This window comes from Mercenaria mercenaria, chromosome 4 (assembly GCF_021730395.1).
Source record: "Mercenaria mercenaria strain notata chromosome 4, MADL_Memer_1, whole genome shotgun sequence".
NCBI lineage: Eukaryota > Metazoa > Mollusca > Bivalvia > Venerida > Veneridae > Mercenaria > Mercenaria mercenaria.
The window spans coordinates 42,054,267-42,078,986 of record NC_069364.1 but is presented as its reverse complement, the minus strand read 5'-3'; the positions used below and the strand labels follow the sequence as shown (position 1 = coordinate 42,078,986).

The 24,720-nt window shown below is 35.1% G+C and overlaps 2 protein-coding genes across 2 annotated transcripts in view; both read left to right on the top strand.

Moving 5' to 3' along the window:
* Positions 1-18,246, top strand: part of LOC123543828 (mucin-2-like) — a 44,879-nt gene extending 26,633 nt beyond the window's left edge. The window contains exons 10-15 of the mRNA XM_053542153.1: positions 6,726-6,845; positions 7,258-7,371; positions 8,033-8,068; positions 8,729-9,100; positions 12,326-12,413; positions 14,981-18,246. Of these exons, the coding sequence (XP_053398128.1) occupies positions 6,726-6,845; positions 7,258-7,371; positions 8,033-8,068; positions 8,729-9,100; positions 12,326-12,413; positions 14,981-15,059 (809 nt within the window). The 3' untranslated portion in view covers positions 15,060-18,246. The remainder of the gene's footprint in view (positions 1-6,725; positions 6,846-7,257; positions 7,372-8,032; positions 8,069-8,728; positions 9,101-12,325; positions 12,414-14,980) is intronic.
* LOC123551545 (BLOC-1-related complex subunit 5-like) overlaps positions 1-24,720 on the top strand; it is a 256,821-nt gene that overhangs the window by 153,551 nt on the left and 78,550 nt on the right. The gene's annotated exons all lie outside the window — the stretch shown is intronic.

Below are 24,720 nucleotides of genomic sequence, written 5' to 3'. Positions count from 1 at the left end.
TAATAATGGATAAAAGTTTAATATACTTCGGATATATATACAGAAATCGTGCATTAATGACGTTAGCTTTGTGCTCGGTTGTCTGGACCACTCTAATAGGATTAGGTATTGTTAAAATTTATCTTAGAAATAACTTACAATTTCAATCGTTTAAGGTTAGTTCTTCTTAACATTTTGAACCAAACTTATTCTTAAAAGTGACTCGTGCATCGGAATACAGTTTCTCCTTAGAATATCGAACATCCTTACAAATTACTGAATCATTCAAAAAATGTATATTTTCTTATTATATTCGTGTCTATAACCCGTGCCACAACTACATAACGTCTGAATTACATAAATCTTGAATATATATATAGGCTACAAACTATAATGAAACAACAAATAAAATATTCAGTGCTTTAAAATTCGAAAAAAAGAATTACATTCTTCTTTAGATAAGTGTTAAAAATCATCGGTTGACTCTATATTATATATTTTCTATAAATGGCATTATTATAGCATGATATAATGAGCTTTTCATTTATGATATGTACTAAATATAATATGTTTTTGGCATCCATTGTTTCACATTTTGTAATTATAAAAAAACATTCCGTTTTTGACATTTAACATTTTTTTCAATGCGCATTTGGTATTAAGTATTTGGCATTTAGCATTTGACAATAAGCAAGGGTACCACCAATACAAGCTCCAATACGAACCTTCTAATTTTAGTTCAGTACCAGTAGAAAACAAGGGAATTGTCTAACAGGAAAATTTCCGTTCAGAAACTCAGTCTCCTCAACCCACAGTTTTGTGGATGTGTCCCACAATAAAACATGGACAAAGACAATGGGAACAAAGTGGGGCACCGGTTTGGACGTTGCCGCTATTTTCTACTTTTGGTGGTGTGGTGGAAACTTTAAGTTACTTTCCGGGCCGGACTCTATCACATGCACGGTCCAGCAACCGAATAAAACATTTTACGTTTGAGAATCCGCCTTGATGGTAAATCAAATGATAGCTGGGGAACAGGTGAGACTCAAACCTAAGTGAAATACGGTATCATAAGGTGTATGTGATAGAATGCCTTGATTGAAAGTCCCGCATGTGTAATCATGTAGTACCTGCTGCTTACAAATTTGTGAATGCCGGGATACTGATACATAAAGGAAGCGCGTGTCACGTTACAAATTAGCCTTTTTCTTATTTTTTTCTTTTCAGTTTACTCAGCTAGATGTGCTAACACCATTCATGAGTCGCAAGGTAGGACTGGAACAGAATTTACATATTATATACATTCTCATTAGGAAAAATTAGGCAGTGCAATCAATTTTCTGCCGGATTGTTTATAGAATCATTAATCAATTGCTTTATCTTTAAAATTGTTTATTCAGTGAATAAATGACATATTTTTATTTCATATAATGTGTTATCATAACATCAGTATAATATATTTATACAGTGTTGTGAATATTCAATAGCCATGTTTATAACGAGCGATTTCCTGAAGATAAAATATCAACTGCCTCTTGTAAGAGTGTGGTATTTATTGTGGTATTTGTCATAGTTAATCACAGTCTCATACCAATCGTCCGCACTAGGGGAGGTAACAGTCGTCCGCACTAGGGGAGGTAACCGTTGCTGCACGTTGTTACAGGCAACATATGTATCAATCAAAGCTGTAGCACCTTCTTAAAACATGGATATATATATATTTCTGCTAAATTCGGTCTGGGGAGGTTTCCTGTATTTTGGGGTTATAGTTATATCATTGTCGTATCTTGTGAAGGTATTTTATGTCTTCAAGTTTCAGTTCAAATGAAGTAATTCGGTTTTGACATTCTAGCAATCCTGTGGAAATGCCGACTCTAGTTTAAAGAACCGTATATAAATTTTATAAAACTGTAGAGTTGAATGCTTTTTATTCTGTATAATGACTCATTTCGCCGCAAAAGGGGAAAACGTTGGTATATTTTTCGTTTTGTCTGTGTGGTCCTTCTGAATCATTTCATCTAGAAACAGCAGACCAAAAGAAAGTTTTGAACATCAAAACATTTGTTTTTCCAGCTTGAACGAACGAAGATAGTAAGACCAAAGAAACTAAAACTTTGTGAAAAGCTAAAACACTAGATTCGCCTGCCTCCGTGATAATTCAAAACTACTACGTTGTTTTTGCAAAAGTGGTTCGAACTGAATTCTAGCGGCATAAAGGGTGCTTCAACGTTAAATTTTCACATGAAAGCAAAGTAGTTGATTCTATATGTCATCCTTTAATTATTACCTCTTGTGATGTAGCTGCTGATATGATTTGGTGGTGATGGTGACGATGATGATGATGATTGCGCTGTTGATAATGATGATGATAACGATGATGATGACGTTGATGATAATGATGATGATGACGATGATGATGACGGTGATGATGATGATGATGATAACGATAATGATAATAACGATGCTGATAATGATTAATACTTTGCTTCTCGAATTTCAGTTGCTCGAATGTGTTATGAAAGTGAAGCGGCTGGTTCGCCAGTTTATATAGATACAAGCGGAGCAAAAGCTACGGACAACTCGACAGGACCCTTGTGTTTCTGTAACATGACGGTGACAAATGCAAAATTTGTGAATATCAGAGTTCAAGGAGAAAATTCTGCTTGTGGTTCAAAACTGCGGTTCACCTTCTCTAATAAACAAGTGGAATCAGACGACAACAAATGTTTATCAACAAAACATTTGGTTCAAGTAAAGCAGAACGAGCTGATCGATATGGTGCTAGAGAAAACAAAGGCACCTTATGTTGCTGACTTTTGTACAAAAATTGAAAAACGTAAGTATTTGTTAAATTTCAAATTCCTGTTGTCTTTGGTTTATTATATATAAAGTATTTGCCTGATATGGAGACATTTTTAGTATTAGAAATGCACAAAAATACGAGTTGGTCTCCTTTTTGAATAGTTTGTATTTTAGTGGTGTTCAAAACTTGACATCAAAGATATGCTTGCAATATTTTATAAAATCAAACACTTTCATATACCTGAATTTCTTATTTTAAATGAACAGAGTAGTGTTGACAAAACTTATTTATTATGTGCAGTTTAAACCATGAATTGGAATTATACTGCTGGACAGATATGCTGCAGTTTTTAACAATGAGGACAAATACTAACAACCAATCTATATAACTGTTAAACATGGATACAGCTTTTTCATGCCAAAAAATAGGCTGAAATAAAATATGACAGTATGAGAACACCCAATGACATAATTACTGTATTGGTTAAAACTGCAGGATGAAGTATATTTATATAGCTTTGCAGATCGGTTAAGGATTTTATATGGTAATAAATGTATAACCCTGAGTCATACATTATAGGCTAGTCTCTGTGGGTAGGGAAGTATGGGGCGCCGTTTTACTATTTTCTAGGCATTTTTTATATAAAAAATTCGATTTTATGATATCAATAATTACTTTTTGATATCCAGAAATGATTCCTGATATCAAGAAATCGAATTTCTGATATCAAGAAACCAATCAAAAAATTAAATTCTTGATATTAAAAAATCGATCTTTTGATATCAGGAATTCATTTTTGTTAGCAAGAAATGCTGTCCATTTTATTATATGAAGAAATCAAATTTTTGATATCAGAAAATGAATTTTTGATATCAAAAATTCGATTTCTTGACATCAGTAATTCGATTTCTTGATATCAGAAAATCATTTCTTGATATCAGAAAGTTAGTTACATTTCTGATTTCAGGAAATCGAATTTATGTTAGCAGAAAATCGTTTCTTGTTATCAGAAAATTAGTTAACCATTTTTGATACCAGGAAATCGAAGTTTTGTTATCAAAAATTTGATTTCCTGGTATCAAAAATTATTTCCTTTCTTGATATCTAGAAATACGGACTATTTTTTTATTTCAATTTTTATTTCAATAATTCGATTTCTTGATATCAAAAAATCGATTTCTTGATATCAAAAAATGCCATTTAAACTATTTCCAGTTCCCATCCCTGCCCCCCCCCCCCCCCCCCACCCCTCGGCCATCGGGATCACATGATCATATTGAACGCTAAAACTGCCTTGGCACGATAATTATTAGTTCGTTATCTGCCTTTTTCAATATATTCGGTACAAATCATAATTTGTTATGTAGATAAAGCAGTTTGTTGTGTACATTTACTAGTTTGTCCGGTACATAGCTTAGTTTGTGCTGTGCATTCATTAGTTTGTGCTGTCCGGTTAATAACTCGCCGAGTGCCTTTTCCAATATATTCCGATACAAATCATAATTTGTCTTGTAGATAAAGCAGTTTGTAGTGTACATTTAAGTATTAAGCATTTAAACACGAATATTTCAAAACGTTCACGATTAGAATAACAACATTCCAGCAAACGTTACACGTTAAACTTCAAAACGAGCATACACTTTACACTTTTACATACAGTCGGATATACATAACACAAAAAAATGTAGTTTTTAAAGTAAAATGATTTTCATATTTTCATGGAGAACATGCAGAACATGCATATATTTAACATCATAATTTAATGAATATTTATGAGCAAACTTCGTCAAAATTAATATTACAAGAACTGTCCGTAAAACAGCGCGCTCCACTATTCGGGGATTTGACAGTAAAATGAATATATGTCTGAATAAGAGACCTCTACTATAAAAGGAAGATACACCAAGGGGCATAATTTCATCAAATACGCAAATTAGAGTTATTAGGATTGTTACAACAAATGCAGATGATGATGGTAAAGATATATTTTGAGTTTCAAGTCATTATCTTATATAGTACCAAAGTTATGTCAAGAAAATGAAGTTTGTGAAAAAAATTTAAGTGTAAAAGGGACATAATTTGGTCAAAAATACAAATCAGAGTTATGGGGATTGTTACCACACATGCAGATGATGGAAATAAAGATACACTTTAAGTTTCAAGTCGTTATCTTATATTGCATTAAAGTAATATCCAGAAAGCAAAGATTGCAAAAAAAAAATATAAGTACAAAAAGGGCATAATTCTGTCAAAAATACAATTAGAGTAATGGGGTATGTAACCACACATGCAGATGATGATTATAAACAAATATTTTTAATTTCAAGTCATTATCTTTTAAAGTACCAGAGATATGTCTATTAATAAAGCTTTCGAAAAAAAAATTAACATGAAAATAATTCCAAGTATAACTTCTTGGTGACCTTGACCTTGAGTATAATGGGCCCAGCCCCTGCATATACTATTTTTGTATGCTGGATAATGTTTATGAGAACTAACAGTAAGGTGTAAGCAAAAGTAACAAAGTTATGACAGAAAAACAAAGGTTGCCGAAAAACTTTAACCTAGAAAATAACCTAAGTATAAGACCTTGGTGTCCTTGACCTTGGTTAAAATGGGCCCAGTCCCTGTACATACTTTGTTCGCATACTGGACAATGTTTATGTGAAGTTACAGTAAGATATAAGCAATAGTAACAAAGATATGACAGAAAAACAAAGGTTGCCGAAAAACTTTAACCTTAAAAATAACCTAAGTATAACAGCTTGGTGACCTTGACCTTGGGTATAATGGGCTCAGCCCCTACACATACATGGTTTGTATACTGGACAATGTTTATGTGAAGTTACAGTAAGATATAAGCAAAAGTAACAAAGATATGACAGAAAAACTTTGCCGAAAAACTTTAACCAAGAAGGGTCACGCCGACGCCGACGCCGGGGCGAGCAGTATAGCCCCCCTATTCTCCGAATAGTGGAGCAAAAAATGAGAGGGCGAAAAATGGGGGCGAAACGACTAATTTGAAACCGCCAAGGGGGATAAGTAGACTGGAGAACGAGATGATTTGGGGACGAGTTGACTGTAAATCATCAGTCCCTCTATTTTTGCCGGTGCAGTGTCTAATATTTGTACGGAATATATTAGAAAATGCACATGACGAAGTACTAATTGTACAGAACAATCTAGCAAAAGCACAACACAATCTGGAATGAATACGTAATAGAATAAAAAATATCATGTCAAGGCAGTCTAAGCGTTCCATATGATCCTGTTCAATTTATCTAGATATTTGATCGGAAAGTGCCAAATTTTTTATATTAAAAAATTGATTTCTTGATATCAGGAAGTCCGTTTATTTTATTTCAGAAAAACATTTATTGATATCAAGAATTCGATTTCTTCATATCAAGAAATAACACGATTTATTATATCAATTGATACCAAAATTCATTTCCTGATATCAAAAATAATATTTTTTGATATGAAAAAATAGACAGCATTTCTTGATATCAGAAAATGAATTTCTGGTTCAAAACATCGAATTTTTGATATCAGAAGAATTGATTTGTTAATATCAAAAATGAATTCTTGATATCAAGAAATCGATTTTCTGATATAAAAAAATGTGACTGATTTTTGATATCAAGAAATGATTTTCTGATATCAACAAATCGAGTGTTTGATATCAAGGAAGGATGTCAAAAAAATGCCAATAAAATAGTAAAACGGCGCACATAGGGGAGGGGTCTTTCTGCATGAGAAGATCGCCTAAAGTCTTTGTATAATCTTTTGGTTATTTGAGACGTAAAAAATCGAGGGTGATATTCTCGTACCATAATACGGTCTGAGAATTACCCAAGATAGGCAATTTTTGCAATTGGCTTAAAGTACATATATTTGCAAATTTAAATGCCGTATTAACTTCATATGATTTCAATCGTAGAGGGATGCACCGAAAATGAGTACCAGTGCGACACGACGGCTGAATGTATAGCAAAGACTAACGTGTGTGACAACTTCCCGGATTGCACTTATGGTGATGACGAACATGGTTGCGGAAGTGGTAAATGTTTGTTGTTGTTGTTTATTTGGCGCTGTTTCTCAACAATATTTCATCCATCGTACAAGACGATCAATGAAGGTCTATAGTTTCCGGGCGATGACATTCCGAAGGTCAGGAATAATGTACATGTACATTTGTATATCTGTTTATGTCCCTGCGAAGGTATAGATCTTACGACAAAGGCAAAGAGTTTCTTATTTTGTTGTAGTTTTGCCATAGTTACAGAAAGTAACGTCAAAGCCAAAGTTGGTGTTGTTTTATTCATCTAAATTTAGGGGAATTTTAAGAACACTACAATTCGTCAACGATAACGTGATTTTAAAACATTTAGATCTATTTGTTTTTCCCCGACGCCATGGATTATCATCACATCACCAAGAAAAACAATAAATTTAGCCTTTTCCTTTCACAGGTGTCTGTACAGAGGGTATGTTAGAGTGTAAAAATGGAACTGGTTGTTATGCAAATTCAGATCTGTGTAACAATGTTACACAGTGTGCTGACGGAACAGATGAAGAAGGATGTTGTAAGTACTGAATGGACCTTTGTCAGTGTAAAGCTTGATTTTCTCAACAGAATATTATCAGTTGTCCGTAGAGACCATACCCTTGCGCTCTTCCTGTTAGACAGGAAAGAGATAACTATTAAGAAAATGAAGGTGTAAATATATATTTACCCCCGCACCGCACACCATGACGCCTGGAGTGATCCAATATCAATATCAGTTCTGTCGACATGGTATATATATAGTGGGTGCGTAGTGACATTCCACAGTTTCCGTGCGGTTTCGTTTTCTTGTCTCTGATTTCGGCATTCTTCGTCCGTAAATGTTATCCATGCAAGCACCGGAAAATGCCGAAATCAAATACGCAGAAATCGTAATCGGACGGAATTTACCCATTCCCATTACGGAAATCATCGATTGTCATTACGGAAATTGCCGACTGTCATTACGGTTCCAACCCTGAGGGAAATCACAGACTAATCAACAGGCGGTCTCGACAGAGAACGTTAATCTGAGCTGTTTGAAGGTATTTATAAACGAAACAAGAAAATGGCGAAAGCAGATTATAAAGTTTGTTCTTCAATTTTCTTTATTACAAGTTTGACTACCAACAGCGTGCTAATACTATTCGTAGCAAATTAATCCATTTTAATCAGTTAATGAAATATATTTTGGTTTACAGTTCTTGAGCACGACAAGTCGGACACAGTGACTGTGGGTAAATACGCTTTTAAACACTTTCTGTGTCATTTATTACACTGTATTTATAAGTCCCATAAGGCTTTTGATTTTATGGTAAAAACAGATAATGCGGCTCTTAATGGCTCTTAAAACATTACTGTCAATATTGCACATTAACGTATACAGTCATAAAGGGGGATAACCCCAAAACAAATGATTCAGAAATACTTTCTGTAATTCGCGAATACTTACATGAGAAAGACATACTTAGTACCCATGAAAGGTTCGATACCATTTACTCAATTAAGATGTATATCTCTAGTTACATGAACAATTTGAAAATATGTATATAAGATCTACATGTTAAGTCGATAATGTTTACATAAGAAGCGCATGTTTAGTACCCGGGAACGATTCGATAATATTTACATAAGTTGTTCATGTTTAGCACCCATGAACTACTCGAAAATATCTACATAAGATGTACATCTTTAGTACCATGGCTGATTCGAAACAGTATTTACATAAGAAGCATATGTTAAGTACGATAAATGATTCGCTAATATCTTCATAATTTGTACATGATTAGTGGTTATGAACGATTCGATAATAGTTAATAAGCTGTACATGTTTAATACTACGATGTATATGTTATTGTTTTGTTTTTTGATAATGAAATTACTGAATCACTTTAAAGCATCGAATACAGATCCAGTTGTAAGCGTCCGTTGTTTTGAAAGCACACGGTTCTCAACAACCACTACTACAACAACAACTACAACCACGACTCCGTCCACGACTACGACTACAACCACGACTACGACTACAACCACGACTCCGTCAACGACTACTACGACAACACCAAGTACGACTAAAGAAATATTAACTGTGACAACGACCAAAGATCATACACTTGAGGCTGTCACAGATAAGGACACATCACAGACTGACAGTAAAATTACCACCTTGAAAAGCACGAGTACTTCCGAGCAAAGTCACACAACTACATTGGGCAAAATACCAAATACAAACAATGATGAAGGCATTGTCAGCACACTAAAGAAACCTTGTAAGTCCGATCAATCTCTGTCTGTCCTCATCCTTTTTTTAAAACTTTTTGAAAAAATCTGATCTGTGCATAGTAAAAATGCCATTTGAAATAAAATTTGCAAATTGAAATACAAGTCGATCATTCTGAAAGAAAAAATGGACTTTTTCATGCACATCTGTATTATATTAGCAGAAATATTCTTCTGAAATGCTGATTGGATTGGATTAGGGTTTTTTATTTCTTGATTCTAAAGTCAGAAAGTGCAGTACCTCTGACTTTAATACTTTAGATAATGTAATACTAGTATTTGATAAAGATACTTACTGCTTTCGCGGTAAGTAATTAGAAGGTAAAGTTCACAGGGTCCCAAGATAATTTTCTTGTTATTGTTTGCTGTGTTTCCATGAGAAATATTTACCATGAGAATAATAATATTTTCCCACTACACCAGATACTTACTCGTGGAGTTGGCAATTTATTAGTTGTTCAAGCCTGCAAAAGATAGTCTGCCATTAATTACAGATAGCTTAATGCAATTCATTCTAGAGTACTAGCTGTTTACAATGAAATTTGAATCGGGATTTTGAAGAACCTCTGAAGGATGAGAATGAATTATGCAATTTAAATATACATGGTTTGCGCCCCACTTAATTTCGGAGATGAACGTAAATTTACGGAAGAAAATTATCAAAGCTACAAGATTATCGATTTTTCAAATAAGGCTTATCAGCAGTCGCGGTTAGTTTAGATTGTTTTTATAAAGTATGATTGTTTTTATTATTTGTATCATAGCTCGGTGTTTTTTCTTAACAAATTTGGTGCAGGTAAATCGTATACACTGAGCGCAGGGTGCGGTAACTAAAAGTGTGCAGGTATTAAATACCCGCACGCTAGTTACCGCACTGTTGGATAGGAAAGTATGCCAGCGTGTATGGGCGTGTCTCTCACAGCGACAGCGACGTGTATTTAATTGATTTTCTGTGCTCGCATTGGTTTATTTTACCTGAGCTTTACACATTTACAAAGCAAGGATTTTGAGTACTCACTGAACTACTGTATTTGGCAATGTGGAACGCCTATTGAACTACCATATATGGATGGCTATGATACAAAACAGAAAGAACATTAAAACTCTCGGGTAAACGACTTATACTCGGGGGCTACGCCCCCTCGTACAAATCGTTTACCCTCGAGTTTCAATGCTCTTTCTATTACTTGTACGTTTTCAGTCACAATTTTCAAAATGAAGTTTAAAGCTTTTTTTTTCTTTTCTTTTTTTCAATTTGTTGGTGCAAAACGGTTCTAAATTTTGTTATTGATAAACATTTATTTATTTTTATTCCTGAAAAAAAGTTTTTGTCATCATCAACAGTTTTTCGTGAGTTAATTTGGTTCGGTTTTGAATCGGTCAGTTTTTAGCTCACCTGTCGCGTAGTCACCAGGTGAGCTTTTGTGACCGCTTGATGTCCGTCGTGCGTCGTGTGTCAACAATTTGTAAAAAAAATCTTCTTCTTCAGAACCACTGGGCAGATTTACACCAAACTTCACAGAAATTATCCTTGGGTGGCCCCCTTTCAAAATTGCCCAGAGAATTTAATTCCATGCAGAACTCTAGTTGCCATGGCAACCGAAAGGAAAATTTTTGAAAATCTTTTAGTCAGAAACTGTTAGCCGGATTTCAAAAAGTATCTTGTAGAAATGATCTCTAGGTAACCCTCTACCAAAATGGCCTAAGCCATTTTGTTTCGGTAAAAAACATTGCCGCCAGGGGCGGGGCTTATTTTCCCTATATGGCCATATTGAAAATTTAAAAAATCTTCTTCTTCACTAAACTTCACAGACATGATCCTTGGGTACCCCCCTTTCAAAATTGCTCAAAGAAATGAAATTTACTCAGAACTCTGGTTGCCATGGCAACTGAAAGTAAAAACTTTAAAAATCTTTTTGTCAAAAGCCACAGTTAGGGCTTTGATATTTGGTATGTGGCATCACTTAATGGTCATGTACCAAGTAAATTCAAATTATCCCCCTAGGGTCAAATATGGCCCCGCCCTGGAGGTCATATGGTTTACATAAACTTATATAGGGTAAAACTTCGAAAAGCTTCTTGTCCAAAACCACAGGGTTTAGGGCTTTGATATTTTTATGTAACATCATCTAGTGGTCCTCTACTGAGATTGTTCAAATTACCAAATTAATGGTTTATATAGACTTCTATAGTGAAAAACTTTGAAAATCTTCTTGTCCAAAACCATAGGGTCTAGGACTTTGAAATTTGGTATGTAGCATCATCAAATAGTCTTCTACCAAGTTTGTTCAAAGTGTCCCCCTAGAGTCAAATATGGCCCCGCCCCTGGGGTTACATGGTTAATATAGACTTATATAGGGGGAAAAAATGAAAATCTTCTTGTCCAGATCCGCAGGGCCTAGAGCTTTGATATTTGGTATGTAGCATCATCTATTGGTCCTTTACCAGGTTTGTTCAATTTATCCCCCAAGGGTCAAATATTGCCCCGCCCAGGCCGGGGTCACATGGTTTAAATAGACATGTATAGGAAAAAACTTTGAAAATCTTCTTGTCTGAAACCACAAGACCTAGGCCTTTGATGTTTTGTATGTATTATTGCCTTATTGTCCTCTACCAAGATTGTTCAAATAATTACTCTGGGGTGAAAAGAGGCCCTTCACTGGGAGTCCATAGTTTTAGATTATACAAATGTATTTATATAGGAAAAACTTTAAAAACATTCTTGTATGAAACTGGAGGGCCTAGGCTTTTGATATTTGGTATGTTGCATTGCCTAGTGGTCCTCTTTACCAAGATTATTCAAATTATGCCCCTTGGTTGAAAAGGGGCCCCACCTAGGGTGTCCCAAGTTTTACATAGACTTATATAGGAAAAAATCTAGGTCTAAGGCCTTTGATATTTGGTATGTATCACTGCCTAGTTGATTTCTAACAAGATTGTTTGAATTATGCCCCTGGGGTGAAAAGAGGCTCTGCCCCGACCTACTTTCTTGTTTTTTAAGATACAGCCTTGAAATTTGGGTGTCATGTACAGTTATGCACACTGATCTTAAAACTGACTTTCAGTGACCATGAATGTGACCTACTGACCTACTTCCTTAATATTTTAGCATCAGTTTGACATTTGATATATGTAGCTAATATTACTCAGGTGAGCGATTCAGAGTCATAATGACGCTCTTGTTATCTTTTACAGTTTATAATTGTTCATTTCAGATGTGATTGCTGGTATAGTGGTTGGTGCGGTGGCTGTTGTAGCTGCCATAGCCTGCATAGCATATGCAGTGAGGCGAAAAATGAAAAAGTATATTTTTGTTTTTTATTTGTCTGGTTAAACTGTCTTTTCATTTGTTGGGTTTAACAGTATGTTCTTACTTATAAGATTTAACGATAATCTTTTATTTGTTGGTTTATTACTATTTTTTCTGTTTTTGGATTAAAGACTATTTTGAGGGCGAGAGTGTGTCACTGACAGTCGTGGAATATTTATTTTATTCCTAATCACATCTAAAAGTTGAATTATCAGTAATCAAACAGTCCTAACTCAGCCGGTCTCAGCCGGTCTCGATCCATTCACACTGACCATTCAGATTATATAAGATCATCAATGATAAGGTACTCAAGTCCATGATTACATCACTGCATTCCGGTGTAATGAAGTATTGAAGTATTTCGACCTCCATAGAATAATGACCCCCCGGTCATTATTCTATAGAAAAAGTGACCCCCCGGTCATAGTATTATGACCTCCAGATCATAGTACTATGACTCCCCCACGTGAAGTAAACTGAACCTCACGAAGAATATTGACTCCCATAAAAAAACGACCCCCGGTCATTTGGTCAAATTTAGTGATAACTCATGTATCTAAGGCCTAATTGCTGCATTTTATGCCCCCACTCGGGGGAGGGGGGCATATAGATTTGCCCTTGTCCGTCCGTCCGTCCTTCCGTTTGACCATTAGCCCCAGATACCATCACTTGACACGGAAATCGGAGCATTCCGCAACGGGAAAAGGGATTGTATTTCTAGACGCTGTATCTTGGTGTATACATTTTGTTCAGGAAAATAACAATTCACAATACGTTCACAAAACACACCAGTGTCAATAATCCCTGCAAACTTCGGTATGAAGTAATTCTTCAAAAGAAAACTGCACAAGAAACTGCTAGCATAGAACTTAGAATTAATAGAAGTTGCAATACTTAGCAGTGGCAGTAAAGTACGGTAGCGGCAACAATAGAAAGAAGTAGTAGTAGTAGTAGTAGTAGTAGTAGTAGTGGCAGTGGTAGTGGCTGTTGCAGAAGCAGCAGCTGCAGCAGCAGCAGCAGCAGAGGAATAAGTGACAGCAACAACAGCAGCAGGAGAAGAAGAGGCAGATGTACATGACGTATTAGTGGAAGCGGGTATAGTAATATCAGTAGTAGCAGTTGTAGTAGTAGTAGTAGAAGTAGTAGTAGTAGTAGTAGAAGAAGAAGAAGTACATGTAGTAATAGCAATAGAAGTAGCGGCACCAGTAGTAGTAGTAGTACAATCAAAATGTTTACTATTGGCAATGGAGGGTATTAAAGTTGTAGATCTAGTAAAATTGTCCGTTAGGTTTGGTGGGGATCACTTTTTAATAGATATTATCGTCGAAAGTCTTTTTAGGAGCCGGTGTTTTACACGGAAAGAGTAACTTTTTTAAATAGAATAATGTCCGGGAATCGATATTGTATGAGAGTTCGAATGTAGTAATTTCGGCAGTGAGTATTTTACATGGAAGGAGTCACTTTTTCTATAAAATAATAACCGGGGTCGTTATTCTATGAGATTCGAAGGGAGTCATCTTTATGGAGTCAGTATTTTACTTGGAGGGGTCAGTTTTTCTATAGAATAATGACCGGGGGTCGTTATTCTATAGAGTTTTCAAAGGGAGTCAGTTTTTTATAAGGGGAGTCAATATTTTAAAGGAAAGGATTCACATTTTCTATAGAATAATGATCGGTGGGTCGTTATTCTATGGGGGTCGAAATACTTCATTACACCGGCCGTCCATTTAGGCAATATCAATTCCTGAATCATGAGGGGTCACGTGGAATTCATCTTAGATTTGAAGCACATTTATGCTTGTTTTCAATACATGTATTTTAATAGTTTGGCATTTGTTTGTCACAAACAAATCAAAAGTACTAGTATATTACTTATAACGCAATTTATAAGTGAGATATTTAGAAAGTAAGGGTAATGATTTTAATTTCACAGTCAAATTTTTATTTGATTTTCATGCAAACTGTGAAGGGGGTCGCTTTATAAAGTTAAATTTTATACAGAGTACGTGACATTTTTAATAGAGAAAATGTAAATTCAGTTAATTCGATCTCTGCTTATCCTACCTTTTAACGAATGACATTGAGGTGCACAATAGCTGCCATAAAACAGAAAATAAATCTAACAACAAAAAATACCACCTCCGGACGTCTCAAGACTATGATTTTTTTATTTGTTTTGTTTTACACTATCATTTTATTTCTTGTATTCAACACTGTCTTTTAATTTGTTGGGTTTAACACTATGTAACACTTTTCTAATTTTTGGATTTGAAGTTGTCCTTTTATTAGATAGTTTTAACGCTATATTGTATTTGTTTAATTATCTGTCTTTTTGAGTTTGTATTTTGACTAGTAATAATGGAACCAGATTTCTTGCTAATATCAATTTCTATCTGTTATGACCTTGGGTGTAATATCTGCAGTTAAAAATCGTGAAAAACATATGCTTTCCACGGATCTGAACCTGCAATCTTCTCATTGGAACTATTATTTTCTACCTATACTGAGCTAATCGAATGGAAAAGTGTAATACTTTAACATTTGTTGTTATATTTTGCAGGTCCAAGTCAAAGAATATCTCGTCAGATTTATGGATCTCCGATAAAGGGGAAAAGGAATTGCAACCGCTTAACACGTGATCATTTGATTACATGTGTATTTGGTGTTTTCTAAGTCGCTGTTTAATAATATACTGTATTGAAATGATCAGCGAACAGAAACACCATTAATACAGTATTGTATACTAGTACTTGATATATTCTTCACTTATGACTCAGAAATGTTGGCATGTGTTTATCTTATCATTTCAAAAGGCATTTTTTTCAGACTAAAGTGACGTATGCACTGTGTCAAGCCTCTGATGGATGCTAATGTGTGTTAAAACATTAATTAATCAGTAAGTATGAAATGGAACCAGTCAGATGTGTCCTGATTGTATATAGTGATCTTGGTATCATTGTTATAGCTCTTGTATACATTTGTTGCATTTCAAAAAAATTAAACAAAACGTTTCCGCAAGAAAAAAAATCAACAAGGCGGACTTACAATAATTACTAGGAATTATTTTGATTTTCAAAAACAAGAGGGCCACGGTGGCCTTAGGAAGCTCACCTTAGTTTTTAAAGCAAAACGTTGAATTGTGGCTATGTTTTTAACAGATTAACATGTTACATGATTCAATTATTTCAGTAGAAGGTTTTTCCAGGAGTGATTGTGTTAAATTAAGTTTCAAACAAACTGAATTTCAAGGTGCACTCTTCATATCAATAAAAATCCAGCACATTGCGGTCATGGATTTTAGTACTCGGGACAGTCATCCTTGAAAGAAGTGGTCTGCAAACAAAGTAAAATACTGAAATTTGGACAGCAATTTCAAACAAAAATTTTAAAATATGTAGAAAGGCTGCTAAGTGTAGTCATGTGAAACCATTTGTAAAACTAGATTCCATTTAGAAAAACATTCTGAACAATGTTTTATGTAAATTAAACTGGTCAATAGCCACAGTTTTCAATTTCAATTTGACCTTCTGGCCTAGCTTTTTAGCCAGATGACCCAGCTACAAATATATCCTTAATTTGAAACAGACAAACATCTTACCAAGTCTCGTGAAGATCAGTTTGAAAATATAGCCTTTTGAGTGTTAACAAGATCTTTCTACGGTGGACCCTGTGACCTAGTTTTGGACCTAAATAATCCAGTTTCAGAACTGACCTAAATTTCATAGAGACAAATATTCTGACAAATTTTTAGGAAATTCAACGATGGTTTGGTATTATTTGACCAAGTGTCTTAGTTTTCAATCTTACATAACCGACTTTTGAATTTGACCTGGACTTCACAGAGTCAAACATTCTGACAAAGATTTATGTTTTCATGTAGAAAATGTGACCTCTGTGATGTTTACGTGTTTTTCTATCCAGTGGCCTATTTGTTGTACTCAAAAAACCCAGTTTCAAATTTGACTTTGATTTAACAGAGTCAAACATTCTGACAAAGTTTTACGAAGTTAAGGTAGAAAATGTAGTCAGTAGGGTGGCAACAAGGTTTTCCTATCAATTTACATAACAACCTTGTTTTTGACCCAGATGACCCAGAAACATTTTAATGATGGTAACATTCCGACTAAGTTTCACTATGACTTGCCTACAATACTATTTTCGCCTCTATAGTATTAACGCCGAAGTGTGTTATCAGTAATACTTAAAACTATTTCACAGTTGTAGCTTTTAACTTGGTAGAAGAAGCGAACGCTTCACCGATTTTGGCATTGGGTGCTCATGCAGTAATAAACTTATGTCATCTAACCAATTATTAACCACACATTTTCGTATGAATCTATGCAATAAGCCAAACTAGAATAATTTTCTTTTATTATGACATGGATCTTGCTAATCTTTAGGCAGAAAATAGTTCAATAGTTTTGTCAGAGGGTTTAAATAACATTTAGAGTCTCTCTTAAGTCGAATGGCACTTGGGTTGGCTCTTCCATGTAAACCCATCAAGCAACCATAGAAACAATCATGTGTACTGTATACGTAAGGGGTATATAAAAAGCTGGTGTGCAATATTTCTAAACTGGAAACTTTGATTAGTGTTCAGTCTGTTAAGCATTTGTTGCATGTTTTTCTTTTCTTTTTTTACCATACTATATATATAATTTATTGCTGTTTGTAATATGATTTTGTTAGTGTTTGTATTTTCACCATATCTTAGACTCTTAAAATGTCTCATTATTTCAAAGTTATATCAAGAAGTGTTCGAAACAAGATAATTAATGAGTCAGAATTATCTCAAGGAATTTGGATAGTTATTTTTAAATTATTGTTAGATTTTTTACAATTCTAGATCATACCGATTGGCATAATATATTACATTGTCTTTTTTACCATGATTTTATGTCATACATTTAAGCAGTATGATGTTTTCCTTCTTGTTTCCTTTCGTGAAATTGTTTTGTGGTTTGAATACCATATTCCATATTCTCTAATTACCTACCCCCACCCCAATCTCAGTTAACGTGCCCCCACCATTTGATAACAAAAATATCAATTTTTGGTTAATTTAGGTTATAAATGAATACCAGCAGCATGAAAGTACTATATATTTTTAAAGTTTCATTTATAGTTCACATTTACAGGAAAGCTTTTTTGAAAAAAAAATGCCTTAATAACATCCCCGCCCCCTCTTTTGCCAACTAGGCCAGTGGTCTAGTGGTAACACGCTTGACTGTCAATCCAGAGGTCCGGGGTTCGAATCCCGGTCCAGGCACTGGGAATTTCTGAGATGCTCTTGAGTGTCTCCCACCTAACTAGAGGCCTGTACTGGTTCTTCTCAGGAAAGACGGCTTTGCGAGTATCGGTGCTATACACCGGGAACGTTAAAGAACCAGACTGTCTATTCGAAAAGAGCTAGGCTAAGTTAGCCGGACACGTCTGTATCTGAAATGTTAAGTTCTCTCCGTCTGTTCTGGGGGCTTTATCTCACTCTGTCCCTCTGGTCAGATCGCTCTGTGTCTGTACTAGTAGAGGATGATTTCGCGCCCTGTGTGGCTGCAGTATATGTAAAGCGCTTTTGAACGTATTTATCATGAATAGGGCGCTATATAAATCTGGTATAATAATAATATAATAACTATAATGTTCCGGGCAGTTAATAAGGGCATGTATGGTATATAATGTAATTATACATAATAATGTTGTTTTTGGAAACTTATATTGAGTCGGTATTTTTTAAAGTACATGTACACACTTCCAGATGTAAACTATAAGTATCATTTTTAGCATAACAATAATGGACATTTTATAAATAAAATTTCATAAAAACAATATTAAGCCTGCTGTTTTTGTTGTATCAGTGGTAACCTTTGACCTCTCCTTGCGACCTTGGTTCTTTTACACACCATCTCATTAAATTCAATATTTATGTCAATGAAAAAAGGAGTTCTATATATGTCAAGGTTACAGCCTGTACAAGATCTGACATGAGTGTGACCTTGACCTATGAGATAAGGACCCGGTTAAACTTTGGGCAAAGGTAGGACAGATACATACACTGCCATGCAAGCGGACTCGACAAAAACTAGTGCTATATGATTTCAGAAAAAAGATCTCAGTCTGGAGGCATGTGAAGTCAGTGCAATGATGAATACTACAACGTTATAAAATCCTACATACGTTGAAGAATTCACTTTGGTTTGCTTACACATTCTTGAAGTCTTGGTAGAATTTAAATTCCATTAATGTTCCTGTCAAGATACGAGTAATATGACCTAGGTGTGTGCCTACGCCTTTAGTATATTAAACAATGAAATGGGTCCAATCGCTAAGGTGTCTTAGACTAGTTCACAAACGATGTAGGAATATCCTTTGTTAAAACATTGTCATGACGTCACTCCTTTGTACTCGCAGTACTGTATTTTTAATATCGGACTGCTTTCAATTGGACTCAGTACAGTATTTCCCACGTGGAGTCCAATATTACTTTAATATTGGACTGCACGAGAAAAACGATTCATATACAGAATCAATGTACTCGTGAAGTCCAATATTTAGCATTATTCTATACCTATTTTATCTATCCAATCGCGAACGTTCATTTGCAACACGTGACCGTACAATATATTACGGTATTTGGATGCACGTGCGTACAAAAATCCTGTATTTTCTGTATTTGGACGCACGCGCGTACAAAAAATCCTGTATTTTCTGTATTTGGACGGTTCAACAGTCCCATGTTAAACATACGATAAAGCCTGAAACGCGTTAAAATGTTCCGAATGTAAATCGGATGAAGTAGGCGCTCTATATACAGAGTTTGATTATGCGTCTTGAAATCTGGATTTAATTTGAGTTTTATTTTTTTTTTTTACAAAACACAAAAACGATTCAAGGGATAACAATGCTATCTGATTTAGATATTAAAACGTTTGTTAATAATCAAAAACTTAAAAATACAGGATCATCAGATGTTGGAATATTTGAAAAGTCGCTAAAAGAAGCCGTTCCGGACGAAACCTAGAAATTGGTATCAGCCCTAACTGTCTGAATAGCTACCTCAGCAGTTTTGATTTAACGGTTAAGAAACAAAATGGAGAAGATTATGAATGGCAGCGGACGGGCGGTCAGCATCCAAAACATGTCTGCTCTATAATTCAGTTTTCGTCGGATCTTCACCAAACTTGCTGACAATGTTTGTGGGCATTACATCTCGGCCAATTTCGATAAACAGCCAAATTGTACCAGACACTCTTTGATTATAGTCCTTGAATTACTCGAAAAACGGAAAATTTAGCCTTGTCCGCTCTTTTAAGTCGAACAGTTTTCATCCGATCTTCACCAAACTTGCTGACAATGTTTGTGCGCATAATATCTCAGCCAAGTATTATTACCACCCAAATCGCCAAATGGCTGTTGTAGGGAGATTGCACCATATACTTTTTTTTAATGATGATACGTAGAAAAAACAAAATTCAATGAATTACGTATATTACGTATGAAGTGAAATAAATATAGAATAAAAAAGTTATTTAAGGTCTAACATTGTTCTGTATAATATATATTTGCACTCATACCAAGCTGGGAAAAACTAGAAAAGGCAGGAATACAATATTCAGTGAAACATTTTTAATTTAAACTATTATTATAGTAAGATAAAATAGATATAGAATAAAAAGGTTATTTAACATTGTACTGTACAATACGAGATATATTTGGACTCGTACCCAGCTGAGAAAACCATATTGAACTCGCCTAGCGGCTCGTCCAATATGGTTTTCTCAGCTGGGTACTCGTCCAAATATATCTCCGTATTGTACAGAACAATGTTAAATAACCTAATAATAGTGAATTCCTTATAAAAATAGTGTAACCAAATGAAAGCAGTCCAATTCACAGTACTGATAATAAAAAGGAAAATTATATCAAAACTAAGTTTGATGTATAGATGCCTAATAAATATGGACAAAATCGCAAAATTTTAAAAATAACTTTATACGTTGTTTTTGGGGGTTTTTTTTGCATGCGTCGACGTAGTCTTGCTAGAACAACAATTTCCTTAATATTGTTTACGTTTCCAGTTTTAAAAATTGTGCAAGAATTTATTCCTTTCTGCTTAAAAAGCAGTTTTATAAGACCAATCATGATAGTTCTTTGAGGCTGTACTGAAGTAAATTCCTGGATTTCGAGACGAGGGAGGGCCTACTAGTCATGCAGTCTCAAGTTCTCTACATTTAACAAAGCGGTTATCTACTGCTTGCATTAACTTTGAAACTAAATGATTAAATACAGTACAAATCAACCATAATAATTCGGGAGTGCTTGTTTTACGTTTAACTACCTTTTTTAACAGTATTTTAGTCGCAACAAGGAATCAGTAAAACTGAATGATGCTCCCCGATGCATGTGCTTGAGGGAGATAATTCAAAAACTAGGTAAGGCAGAGTTATGTTTCTTTAACGCTGCAATTCCCATCAATGACCTTTATCATTTATGTCAAGTGTCAATGAAATGCCGTGAATACGTTGTGAAAGTAATGCTCCGAACAAGCCTTATTTGTATAAAAAGGAAAATGATTCAAAAACTAGGTACGGTTCTGGTTCTTTGACACTGAACTTTCCGTCAGTGGTCTCTATCATTTTGTGAAGTTTCAATGAAATGTCATTAATACTTTTCAAGTAATAATCCGGATAAGCCTTATTTTGTATGATAAAGGGAGATAATTCAAAAGCTAGGTAAGGTAGAGTTATGGTTTTTTGACAGTGTTCTTTGTCTCCATGGCCTCTAAAATTATGTGAAAGTTCAATAAAATGCCATTAATACTTTTCAAGTTATACTCCAGAGACAGACGGACGGAAAGAAGAACGGACAAAGTGGCAACTATGCTCGCCCTTCGAGGAGCATAAAAATAATAATAATAATTTACAATTTACGAAAGTTAAGTGAACAATTGCATCCTCATACACAGCCTATATTATTTATGTCACAATCCACATTTTCCGAATTTATCCGTGCATCTGTGCATAGAAAAAAAAAACTATCTGAATGCTTTCACGTTTCTGAATGTTCATTTAAACGCCTGCAAATAATATTTTTGCTGTGGGTATTGACAGTAATTTTTAGCATTAACCATAGGAATTTACAGTTCATGTTTATTTGAGCATTACTTCCAGTGTAGCTTCAAGCAAAATACTGAAACACAAAGTGAAACTCAATGTGGTTTTTCTAGGGATGTCAGGCTCATTTCTAAATATACCATTCAGAACGATAAATGCTTATTAATTTAAGTGACTATTATGGATCCTACTAAAATATTTTTTCTAATACCGTAATTTTAATGTTAAAAACCTTGGCGTTCTCCGTATTGAAAAAAAAAACTGCAAAAAAGAGTGCTCCTTTCAAAGTATAAACGTTTATAGCACCCACGTATAAGAGATTGCCTACATTTCTTGTGTTTGAAGCCAGTGTGAAGCATTTGCTCATATTTGTTCAGTCTGTGAATGGAAAAGAAAAACAATTGCAAATAAGGGACACATGTACTTACATGAACCTTAGTTTTGTCTCAATATTTATAAATTTTGTACTTGTATATACTATTTCATTTTATGATTTCGGATGAAATACTGAGATTTAAGTGAAAAAAAAAACAACTAATAAATTCAAGGTGAATGATATTAAATATATTTTTCAGTACTCCAGTTTGGACTTAATTAAATATACTTTCCCTTTGGGTGCCTCGGGCACTGTCATCCATTGTGATAATAACTTAAATAAGAGTAGTTTTGGGTGCAAAGATAAAATTCGTATTGAAAGCAGGTTTTCCTTAGTTTTCAGCTTCCGCCTCGCCATTAACCAGTTAACAGGAACGAAAATAATATCGCAAGTTTAGAATGGTTTTGACTTACCAGTAGCTGTATCCGATAATATATCAAAAAAGTGTGTTCTGTAAGTTTTCTTGCACTAAATTTGAAGATTTTCGGGCAAATTTATGTACAACCCAACAAAAACTGTCATTGAACTTATAAATCACAACAACAGTATATTGCCAGGCATGTAAACAAATCACCCATTTTCTCATATTCAGTGCACATGCAGCAGTCAATTTCTTCAGCTGTCCGATTCCAACTACGCTTTCAGTGAAATATTATCCTCATCCGCCATACCCTTATAAATTTTAACAACTAGAAAGTTTCCTTGTACACACTTAAATAAAAAGAACAGAAGCATATTTCCCTTGCCATGACTTAAAATAAATCCAGTTTTTGTTTCCAAAATGTCACAAAATTTTTTTCCTCCCGCTTCCATTCGTGAGAATACTAGTTTATTCCGTGCATGTGTTAACACAATTAAAAGCATCAAGAGAATCCCGAGCTAACGTAATTCTTTATTGATTATGTCATAAAAACAATGTTTTAAGTAAGATATAAGCCTCAAACGATCCAATATGTATAATACTGGACGGTCCTCAGCGCTGACGCGCTTCGGACAGTCCAGTATTTTACATATTGGATCGTTTGAGGCTTATATCCTATACTTAAAACGTATAGCTGGTGAGACGATATATCTTATAAAAATTTTCTCTGGCTACTTTGCATAAATGATTTGTGTACCAATGATTCGTAAATGATTTCAATTATGAGCTAGATTATTTCAGGGATCAGGCAAATCACTCAATGTTTCAAACTAACACCCTTCAACTAATGATAATCAGTTCAAACTCCTATAGGCTGGAGATACTATACTTGACTTGTCCTTTTGTTGAAATTCCCGTCAGACAATGTCTTTGAATCAATGATTTGAATCAACGACATACGAGTCATATCGCATAGATGCAGTCTATGTCCTCTCAATATGTTTTTCCCGACTCCTGGATGCTCAGCACCTATAGACTATTACATATACTAGCATTCAACTACCATATAGGTATAACTCCGATGTCTTGGCTGTACTTCGCCTATAACGCTGAACCTCGTTTATAAGCTGTAACTCTCCTACTGTCTCAGTAGATTACCAAACACGTACGTGTCTCTGCCTCAGATTTCCGATGCCAATCCTATATTTGCTATCGTCTATAGCATTCAACTACCGTTAAGGTAAAACTCCTATGCGCTGGCCCTATATCTCAAAACCTACATACAGTTCTGCAACTCTTCTTTAAAATAATTTATCCGCCCTGACAGCGCAGTTGCAATAACTTTCTCATCAAGGTACTACTGGGATAGATTATTAGATGACTCCTAAATATATCTACATCAATCGATGAATCCAGAATTTATTCTCTTCTTCTTATTATTTATGTTTAATAAGGGTCCATCCGCCCTTTCGGGCACAGTATAGCATTTAAGCTATGTAGAGTATAGACCCCCGGCATGTCACCAGGCATGCCGTTAAAAATGTTTTTGAAGCCAAAGTGGTGAAAAAATAGCTCTACGCAATTTCCGTAGAGTATATGCCAAAGAGAAATAATTTTGATGCCAAAAGTGAATCACTGTCACGGCCAATGAGACCTAAACGACAGAGACCCGTAAAGAGACGTGGTTGCTTGAAGGCGCCCTTAAAAGGGCGGTAAGTGCTGCAAGCCGCTGTCGCTGGAATCCTCCGCCGTTCCTCCGCTGTGGGTGATGTGCCCCTCCCCGCTCGCCCCCACGTTGAGCGTGGAGTTTGAGCAGCTCGGGGGCTTCTCTGCATGCCTTCTATATTTTGCAGGCCGTCTGAACAGCAAGCCGTCAGCCAAGTACGTAGCTCCTTGTCACAAACAGTCCCCTTTAGGGCCACTCCCGCCAGCTTCTGTCAGGACATTGACAGAAAAATGCCAATGACCTTGTTCTGTCAATACCCTGTGCCTTCTCGAGACGTGCACTCACTGGCGGGCTGGAGAAGAGAATGTATTCTCTGTCATCCATCTACCTACTTATACCTTAGCAGAAGTGAGCTTTGATTGGTGCTATTTATAGAACTTGTTTCGGATTGGTCCAGATAAGTGCATAGTATTTTATAACGGGTACTTGTTTTAACAAATAGTTGGTTCCCTTTAACTATTGTATATAACATAAACAAAAAGTGTGATATCACCATATTTGGCCAAAATCAGCCATAAATGATCCAAATTCTATTATTTACAACAAATCGACTATAATTATAGCAATGATAGAATGAAAAAGAAGCCGAACATCAGTGCTATCTTTCTTCCATTCAGTCAAACCCCTTGCGACGACATAGACTTTTGACGCGCGTCAACTGACAAAGAGAGAAAAGAACAAAAGGAGTATATACAGATTGTATTAAAAATATGTTAAAAACAGAGCA